Here is a 10,289-nt window from a genome sequence, read left to right on the forward strand (position 1 = left end):
GTTGCATATAAATGTCTGGATTTGAATAGATCTTTGATTGAAAATTCAAGCCTGACACTACCTGAGTCTGATGAGCCATACATTAAATACATTTTACGAGCCCTACATTTAATGAGCCCAAGCTCAAATAAGATAAACTATATGATATAGACTGCTGCACATTAAGCATGACAGAAAAACCTAAAAGCCCATAGATGTAGCTAGCTATATGCTGTCTTGGGTAAATAAATGAAACTATCTCCAGTAGGCTAATCTTTTTGAGTGTGAACTGTATTGTATTATACTGTATTATATGGACTGGAATTACCCATATAGTTCAAACCGAGATAAAGCAGGGAGAGAACATGCGATTCTGGTGCAGCACATGCGGCCTACGAAGTTACAAGTATAGGCTAGCGAATTTGATTTTGATTTTGAAAAATAATAGTGCCTATTTGTATAATTAGTAGGCTGACGCATATACAGTACCAGTCAAAAGTTTGGACACACCTACTCATTCAAGAGTTTTTCTTTTTTTAAACTATTTTCTACATTGTAGAATAATAGCGAAAACATCAAAACTATGAAATAACACATGGAATCATTTAGTAACCAAAAAAGTATTAAACAAATCAAAATATATTTTATATTTGAGATTCTTCAAGTAGCCACCCTTTGCCTTGATGACAGCTTTGCACTCTCTTGGCATTCTCTCAACCAGCTTCACCTGGAATGTTTTTCCAACAGTCTTGAAGGAGTTCCCACATATGCGGAGCACGTGTTGGCTGCTTTTCCTTCACTCTGCCGTCTGACTTATCCCAAACCATCTCAATTGGGTTGAGGTCGAGGGATTGTGGAGGCCAGGTCATCTGATGCAGCACTCCATCACTCTCCTTGTTGGTAGAATAGCCCTTACACAGCCTGGAGGTGTGTTGGGTCATTGTCCTGTTGAAAAACAAATGATAGTCCCACTAAGCCCAAACCAAATGGGATGGCGTATCGCTACAGAATGCTGTGGTAGCCATGCTGGTTAAGTGTGCCTTGAATTCTAAATAAATCACAGACAGTGTCACCAGCAAAGCACCCCCACACCATAACACCTCCTCCTCCATGCTTTACGGTGGGAACTACACATGCAGAGATCATCCGTTCACCCACACTGCGTCTCACAAAGACACGGCGGTTGGAACCAAAAATCTCTGATTTGGACCTGTCTAATGTCCATTGCTCGTGTTTCTTGGCCCAAGCAGGTCTCTTCTTCTTATTGGTGTCCTTTAGTAGTGGTTTCTTTGCAGCAATTCGACCATGAAGACCTGATTCACACAGTCCACTCTGAACAGTTGCTGTTGAGATGTGTCTGACTTGAACTCTGTGATGCATTTATTTGGGCTGCAATTTCTGAGGCTGGTAACTCTAATGAACTTATCCTCTGCAGCAGAGGTAACTTTGGGTCTTCCATTCCTATGGCAGTCCTCATAAGAGCCAGTTTCTTCATAGCGCTTGATGGTTTTTGCGAAGTTCAAAGTTCTTGACATTTTCCATTTGACTGACCTTCATGTCTTCATGAACTGTCGTTTCTCTTTGCTTATTTGAGCTGTTCTTGCCATAATATGTACTTGGTCTTTTACCAAATAGGGCTATCTTCTGTATACCAACCCTACCTTGTCACAACACAACTGATTGGCTCAAACGCATTAAGAAGGAAAGAAATTCCACAAATGAACTTTTAAGAAGGCAAACCTGTTAATTGAAATGCATTCCAGGTGACTACCTCATGAAGCTGGTTGAGTGAATGCCAAGAGTGTGCAAAGCTGTCATCAAGGCAAAGGGTGGCTATTTGAAGAATCTCAAATCTCAAATATGTTTTGATTTGTTTAACACTTTTTTGGTTACTACATGATTCCATATGTGTTATTTCATAGTTTTGATGTCTTCACTATTATTCTACAATGTAAAAAATAAAGAAAAACCCTGGAATGAGTAGGTGTGTCCAAACTTTTGACTGGTACTGTATACCTTTCATAATATTTTTCCTAATGTTATTAGCCTACCTCTTTCTTTATTGTTGCTTCATTCCTTCCTCGCTTTCAACAGTTAAGGACAGCAAAACTTATTTCATTTATCTTCATCATTCTAATGACATCCTTGAATAATATAGGACTAGAATGAGATGCAGAAGGCCTTCACTTCTCTTCACGAAGATTAAATGGTTATGGGGCTGAATAAATAACTGCTATAGCCTACCGCCATCGCACGTTCGCTCTTATTTCAAACTACCCGTGAGTTGTATTGGCTGCTGTATTTAACATTCAGCAAAAAAGAGGTTGCATCCTCTTCGAATAGTATATTGGTATAAGAAATGCAAAAAAAATAATGTCCAGCAAGCTATTCTAGTCCAAGAGCTAAGGAGTGTTTTCTAGGGAGAGGCCAGCGGAGCACAGTTGTGTGCGTATTGCACAAGAGACAGCGGCTATAAGTTAGAAGCTTATTATGCATAACCCATCATTAATTAGCTAAATATAAGGCTAATATTGCATTGACATTATTACCTGAAAGAGGTCAGCTAGGACATCTATACATAGGGCTATATATTGGTCTAGAACAGGATTATCTATTTTGGATGCAATTTGAATGGAGTTGATGGAGAGCAAAAGACTGCGACAGAGTGCTCGCGCATGCACTGATTTTAAAGCAACGATATTCGAGTGATTTTAAAACTCTGCAGCTGCAATTTAAATAAATAAATAATATTTACAGTTAAAAAATTTGACCCCAGAAAGCCAGATTGAGATGGGTAAATTAGACGCGCATTCGGTCTTTACATTACTGTAGCAGATTTAGGCAGCAGATTTAGGCCTACATGTCACAAGAAAAAAAGTTAGAATGATGAGATCATAGGTCTACATGCATTGTGAACTGCGTTCCATACTGAGATGGGTGGTCTGTCCCCACCCTGAGTGTTGATTCATCATGTAGAGGCCATAGATACGCCAGATTTAGACATTGCATATAATTGAACGGTTCCATTTCACGTCATGTTGTTCGTATAAGTCATTTATTATAGTTAAATTTTCACAATGGTTTATCCCGAAAAAAGGGAGTGATTTTGGGCGGTAAATCTCGGTAACCGGAAAATGTGCTCTTGCAACACCTGCATAATGCGGATCCCAGCCTATGGAATAAAGATTTGTGTTCCTCCCTTCTAAACTCTTCTGTGGTATTGTGCTCCATACAGTCAAAAACAAGTTTAATTTAAGAAGACCACGAGTGGAGCTTTTATTGCTCAATCTAATTCGTGTTGATTCAAAATAGTATTCTATAGGCCTAACAGACATATGATCAAACTCGCACACTTTTGATGATAGACTTAAACAGCTGAAAATTATCACGATATGAAAGTGTCACCAACAAAAACGTAAACAAATGAGGCATATGCCATTAATTTCTCACATGCAAATAGCACTTTTCGGTAGTGCTCAAAGCATGCCACTCCATGAGAGCAGCATTTCTTTTTCAACTAGAAACAATGAGCCCAATCGGTCCTCCATGACAACAAAATCATAAACAACAGAGTAGGCTAATAAATCCTTAGTTTTTGGGTTATGCTCATATTTCCAAGTCCTATTTTTGAAGATCAAGGGGTATTATATTAATTGGAATGACTGGAAATCTGACATAATGTAAAGAGAGCCTAATCGTATTATTATTGTCTGTAGTATAAAGCAATGGATTAGTACATAACCAAGCCATAAAGTAAAATGCAACATCCATTTATGGCCAGCTATGTAAACCCCTACCATTGATTTATCCTGCAATAGATGTCGTTCAATTGGTAATGTTCATTTTTGTCTTCTCCTAATGCCTGTTAAGGGGAAAGTAATCTAAAATGAACTGTAAGTAATCAGATTACGTTACTGAGTTTGGGTAATCCAAGTGTTACATTACTGATAAAAATGTTGGACAGGTAACTAGTAACTAACGGATTACATTTAGAAAGTAACCTACCCAACCCTGGTGATGGACAGTAGAAGTGTGGGTGTCATTTTACTTCAGGTGTTCAAGCGCCACAACCCAGCCACGGCAGAGGAGCAGGAGATGATGGAGAACCTGTTTGATGCCCTGTGCTCCTGTCTGATGCTGGCTGCCAACCGGGACCGCTTCCTCAGGGGAGAGGGTCTGCAGCTCATGAACCTCATGCTTAGGTAAAGACCTTGATGTTGAACGCCTCCACACACACAGTTCCGTTTTGAATATTTCAGTAATTTAATGTCCTAAGCTGTCGGCTAAAACAAACCATCCAAGTACCTCCTCAAAGGAGGACGAGGGTGGATATGGACAGTTTCTTGGCTTGTCTCTAGGCCTTTTTTAAACCCTCCTTTCAATTCACACTGGTCACTGGTGATCTGATATCTAAGTAGGGATATACAGTGCATTTGGAAAGTATTCAGACCCCTTCAATTTATCCACATTTTGTTACGTTACAGCCTTATTCTAAAATGGATTAAATTGTATTTTTTCCTCATCAATCTACACACAATACCCCATAATGACAAAGCCCATAATGACAAAGCGAAAACAGGTTTTTAGAAATTATAGTATATTTATTTTAAAAACCTCACTCACATTTACACAAGTATTCAGACCCTTTACTCAGTACTTTGTTGAAGCACCTTTGGCAGTGATTACAGCCTCTACTCTTCTTGGGTATGACGCTACATGCTTGGCACACCTTTATTTGGGGAGTTTCTCCCATCCTTCTCTGCAGATCCTCTCAAGCTCTGTCAGGTTGGATGGGGAGCGTCGCTTTACAGCTATTTTCAGGTCTCTCCTGAACCTTCGCCCCAGTCTGAGGTCCTGAGCGCTCTGGAGCAGGTTTTCATTAAGGATCTTGCTGTACTTTGCTCCGTTCATCTTTCCCTCGATCCTGACTATTCTTCCAATCCCTGCCGCTGAAAAACATCCCCACAGCATGATGCTGCCACCACCATGCTTCACCATGGGGATGGTACCTGGTTTCTTCCAGACGTGACGCTTGGCATTCAGGCCAAAGAGTTAAATCTTGATCTGTGCCTCGACACAATCCTGTCTCGGAGCTCTATGGACAGTTCCTTCAACCTCATGGCTTGATTTTTGCTCTGACATGCACTGTCAAATGTGGGACCTTATATAGACAGGTGTGTGCCTTTCCAAATCATGTCCAATCAATTGAATTTACCACAGATGGACTCCAATCAAGTTGTAGAAACATCTCAAGGATGATCAATGGAAACAGGATGCCCTGAGCTCAATTGCAGGTCTCATAGCATAGGGTCTGAATACTTATGTAAATAAGTTATGTTTTTTATTTTTAATATATTTGCAACAATTTCTAAAAACCTGTTTTCGCTTTGTCGTAATGGGGTATTGTGAGTATATTGAGGAAAAACATTTAATCAATTTTAGAATAAGCCTGTAACGTAACAAAATGTGGAAAAAGTGAAGGGGTCTGAATACTTTCCGAATGCACTGTATGTACATTGACATCTTTGATGTCAACCTTTGTTTGCTGTTAATGCTGTCGGAGGGCACACCATGCCCCCCAGGAAGTGGCAGGTTGAGTGATGTCTTTCTGTTCACACAGCACGTCTCTGACTCTGCTCAGCTGCCAGTCCAATCAATCAGTCGACACGGCGATGAAACATCACGACCTTAAAGACATTACATATATTTATGAAACTCTCCATGCCCAAGCTCTAATCATCATGCCGACGCCCGGCAGACAGCCCGATTAAAACAAAAATCGATATCTATACTGAACAAAAATATAAGCGGAACATGCAACAATTTCTAAGATTTTACGGAGTTACAGTTCATATGAGGAAATCAGTCGGTTAAATTTTTTTTATTAGGTCCTGATCTATGGATGTCACATGACTGGGAATACAGATAAGCATCTGTTGGTCACAGAAAAAAATGTGCCTCATAATGGTCCTCAGGATTTTGTCACAGTATTTTAGTGTATTCAAATTGCCATTGATAAAATGCAAATGTGTTTGTTGTCCGTATCTTATGCTTGCCCATACCATAACCCCACCGCCACCATGGGGCACTCTGTTGACAACGTTGACATCAGCAAACCGCTCGCCCACATGACGCCATACACATGGTCTGCGGTTGTGAGGCTGGTTGGACGTACTGGAGGCGGCTTATGGTAGAGAAATGAACATTAAATTCTCTGGCAATAGCTCTGGTGGACATTCCTGCAGTCAGCATGCCAATTGCACGCTCCCTCAAAACTTGTTGCACCTGTGTAATGATCATGCTTTTTAATCATCTTCTTGATATGCCACACCTGTCAGGTGGATGGATTATCTTGGCAAAGGAGAAATGCTCACGAACAGGGATGTAAGCAAAACATTTTCCCACAACATTTTAGAGAAATAAGCTTTTTGTGCACGTGGAACATTTCTGGGATCATTTATTTCAGCTCATGAAACATGGGACCAACACTTTACATGTTGCATTTATATTTTTGTTCAGTGTAATTATAGCAATGCAAAATCCTCTTTTATATCATCCACAGGAGAAGGCTTTCAGAATGGGTTATCTAGGGAGGAACATGCAACTCTCTTTTCACTTTCACTTCCCATGAGATTCACAGAATCATAAGTTCTGCACCTCTGCTTCAATAGTTCTCTATTTTTGTAGAGGTTAGGCTTTGTCAAGGGGTTTGCAATATGAGCTTAGGAACACGGTTGAAGGCATCTTTATAATTGCCTCTGTCTGCCTTCTTAAAACCGTTTAACTTTGTCTCAAAAATATACTACCTCATAAGCTGCAGAAACTTTGTGTTATGAGGAGTTATCGTTAAAGGACTGCCAATAGATATAGCTAGGTGAGAGGGACTCCATGTTGCTACGTCACAAAGTCTGTGTGCCTGGCAAAATACCATACTGAACATGCTGCATACCTCTGCTGTGAGCTAGCTGTTGTGCCAGAGATAATTGAGCTCTTCTGAATGTTTTATTTTGTGCACTTCCCAGGGAAAAGAAAATGTCTCGGACCAGCGCTCTGAAGGTCTTAGACCACGGCATGATTGGCCCAGAGGGTTCTGATAACTGCCACAAGTTTGTGGACATCCTGGGCCTGAGGACCATCTTCCCCCTGTTCATGAAGACCCCTAAAAAGATTAGGAAAGTTGGGACGGTAGACAAAGAACATGAAGGTTTGCTAATTTCTCAATACACTGCACATTTCCTTTGGAAACAATGACATTATTCTGTTTGTCTGACATTACATTACAGTAGATATTTCCTAAGCAAAAGCTTATAGCTGTCCCACTTTGTGTACCCAAAACACAATTTACCATGGCAGGATATCTAATCAGGTTTGTTTCATGGCTTTTTAGTCTGTTGATTATGTTATCAATTTAGCCTTGATTCATTTGAAACCACTCTTGCGTTGTGAAATAAGAAAATGCTTATCAGCCACCCTCCCCTCCCCCCTTTTGATGAGGTGGTCAGCCAACAGGAAAACATCGCTCTCTCTCTCTAATTATATTTCATACGTCCTGACAGCCCACCCAAGGTGAACAAATTGGCTTCCTTTGTCTGTCCCCTTCATCTGGGGGACAGAATTAATTAACCTGAGACCTGCAGAATAGCCCGAGATAACAGGCCCTGCTAAAGCTTATCCCCCTGGTGCTCCCATTGATGGACCTCCCACTAGTCACAGCCAAGCCAGCCAGCCATGAAGTATGGTTACACTACTGTGCTGTGTGCAGCTTTTAATGCTTAGAGTAATTGTGTAACGTACCCTTGGACTATAATAACCCTTTTCATATGCCTAGGCATGTCCCTAATGCATAGCATAATTTATTGACTAAGATGGGCCTATTTACTTAAATTAAAATGTGTTATGTTTGTGTCCTTACATCATTTGCGTTGTATTTATTATTTTGAGTGAAAACAATTATAAAGTAGTGTATGCATTATTTAGCACTTTTGCAACATTTTGAAAGTCATCGCTTTTTCATAATCTAGCAGTGACATTTTAGAATGCTTATTACATTTATATTGTTTTGAGGGTGTATGATATCCACATGACCATAGGATTTGTCATATAGTATGTGACACTAATTAGACTTAGTGGCTCCTCCTTTGCTGTAATTGAAAAACGGAGGGGAAAATTGGTTCTCAAGAATAACACAATACAGTCATAAATTAATTAATTATCAGCGGCTACAAATGAGAGTTTAAGTAATTAAGAGGCAAAGCACTCTCCAAACCTCTCTTTCTCTCCATCATATACCGAGAGATTGATCCCCATGAAATCGCCTCTGAAAATATACTGAGGCCCAATGGCTGGGAATTGTCAGACAACATTTGCATGCATAATAAGATCATCAAGAGAAGATGTTATGAGAAAAAGTATTGCAGAGGATCTTTGTAGATAGCCTACCTTTTTAGGTCTGTATTCATTTCCATTTGCTAATGTTGTGCATAGATCTAATGAGATTCTGGATGTACTGATGGTGGAAGACTATATTTAGCAAGCTAATGATGCACACAGTGTGGTAGAACAGAAGTAAACAGCTCATTTACATCCAGCAGCACAGTAGTTCTGACCGCAGCCCTTTATAGTCTGTTTTGTTTTCCTTGGATGCCTTTGAGTGTTTCTTTAATGTCTCTACTATTCCCCCGTTTTCACATCATACTAAAATTACATTAGAAGAATAGGAGCTGTAGTGATGTTTTTTATGAGATCACTATGTTTTAGGTGATAAGCCTAGTTAACAAATATTGTGATCAGTGCACAATACCACACTGATTTTAAGCTACCACTAGTCTCAATCCTTTGAACTCAAGCTGGATGATTAGTTGCTGTATTAGAGCCCTGTTCACAGTCTCCTGTGTTGTCAATGAGGGATTTCGATAATGGGGAACTCATGCATAGCTGCATACAGATCTCTTTGAATTGGTTTGAAACTTGGTCAATCCATTTTGTTGATGCTGATACCCAGCAGTGATAGGAGCCATAGTGAAGCCATCACATGGGTGTTGACAATCAAAATAACTTATGAAGCCACCATGTCAGTGATTTCTTCCCCTGGACTATTCTAATCAGGTATAGTGGGAGCCTCAGACAGTGTAGACGAGAGCCCGTACCTTGCAGAGGTGCCTGTGGTCTGGTCTGAGGGTTGATTGCTTTCCTCAGGGCACGGCTGGTTCAGGTTCAATCTCTCTCCTGCAGAGAGCTGTCAGGACCTCCTCTACTGCTCCTCTGAGCTCTATTGCCTCGTGGCCCTCTTTGCTATTTGCATGTTAACTTAAAGCTGAGATCTGCATTAACGAAACATCGCCGCTGGCCGCCCCCGGCGCATTTATTATTGTTTTTGTTTTGTTTAAAATCCCCATCAAAATCCGTCAGTTTAAGATAGAGATATCTCAATCCACCGCATCCGCCTATGTCTGCCTTCCGCATCTGCGGTGGAAGGAAGGTGGCCAAGCTACAGCTGTGTTTGTCGACCATGAGACATCCTGAAAATCGCTCTTCTCACGAAAACGTCTGTAGCGTCCGAACAGTTTGGCCTACAAACTAAAATGACCACTCTATGGAAAGATGAGACTCTCACGAACACGATGGTGTTCTCCGTCTGATGTGCCAACTTCTGTAGCGTCTGAACCATCATGAGACTCGTCGGAAGGTAACTGTTACTGGTAAAACATTTTTTATGGAGGTAGTTTTGTGCCCTCCAAAAAACTAAAATATTTCCTTAGCTTTCTTATATATCCTAGATATAGGAAAGACACTTCAAAACCTTATTCCTTATGATGTATTTTTTGACTGTCTGTTTTGCCATTTACGAATGTGTTATTCAATGCGTTACTATGAGCTATAGTAGGAAAGGCCAAATTTAAATATTTTAGACTTACAACTAATTGACCGACGTAGGTTTAATTACTTGAATTACTTTTTTTCCCTTCTTTTTTTTGTGAGCTTAACGTGCCGTCGCTCTAGAGAGATCTATTCATTCACAAAATAAATCAAGTCAAGAACTATGTGGACACTGGGCTGACGGGTGTTTGTAGTTTTCATTTAAGCAAATATTCAACCTAGTTCAGCGCAGAAACGTGGTAATTAACTGCAAAGCCCATAATCCATTGTGCCATTTTTTCCCGGCTCAGACGGATCAGAGACGAAGAGGCGAAGCAAGAGGTTTACTCTTTCCAAAGTCTGTCCAAAATAAGCGCAATGCATTTCTATGGGCTTATTTTGGACCTAAGCTTGTCGCCTGCCTTCCCGCCTTTGGGACAATGACTCCCATTGTT

General features: G+C 40.4%; 1 protein-coding gene across 1 annotated transcript in view; it reads left to right on the forward strand.

The window, feature by feature from the left end:
* The window catches only part of LOC311150299 (beta-catenin-like protein 1), a 47,481-nt gene that overhangs the window by 17,419 nt on the left and 19,773 nt on the right, over window positions 1–10,289 (forward strand). The window contains exons 10-11 of the mRNA XM_084187692.1: window positions 4,033–4,181; window positions 7,002–7,183. Coding sequence (XP_084043818.1) covers window positions 4,033–4,181; window positions 7,002–7,183 — 331 coding nt within the window. The remainder of the gene's footprint in view (window positions 1–4,032; window positions 4,182–7,001; window positions 7,184–10,289) is intronic.

This window comes from Coregonus lavaretus (genome assembly GCF_964263955.1).
Source record: "Coregonus lavaretus genome assembly, chromosome: 22".
Lineage (NCBI taxonomy): Eukaryota > Metazoa > Chordata > Actinopteri > Salmoniformes > Salmonidae > Coregonus > Coregonus lavaretus.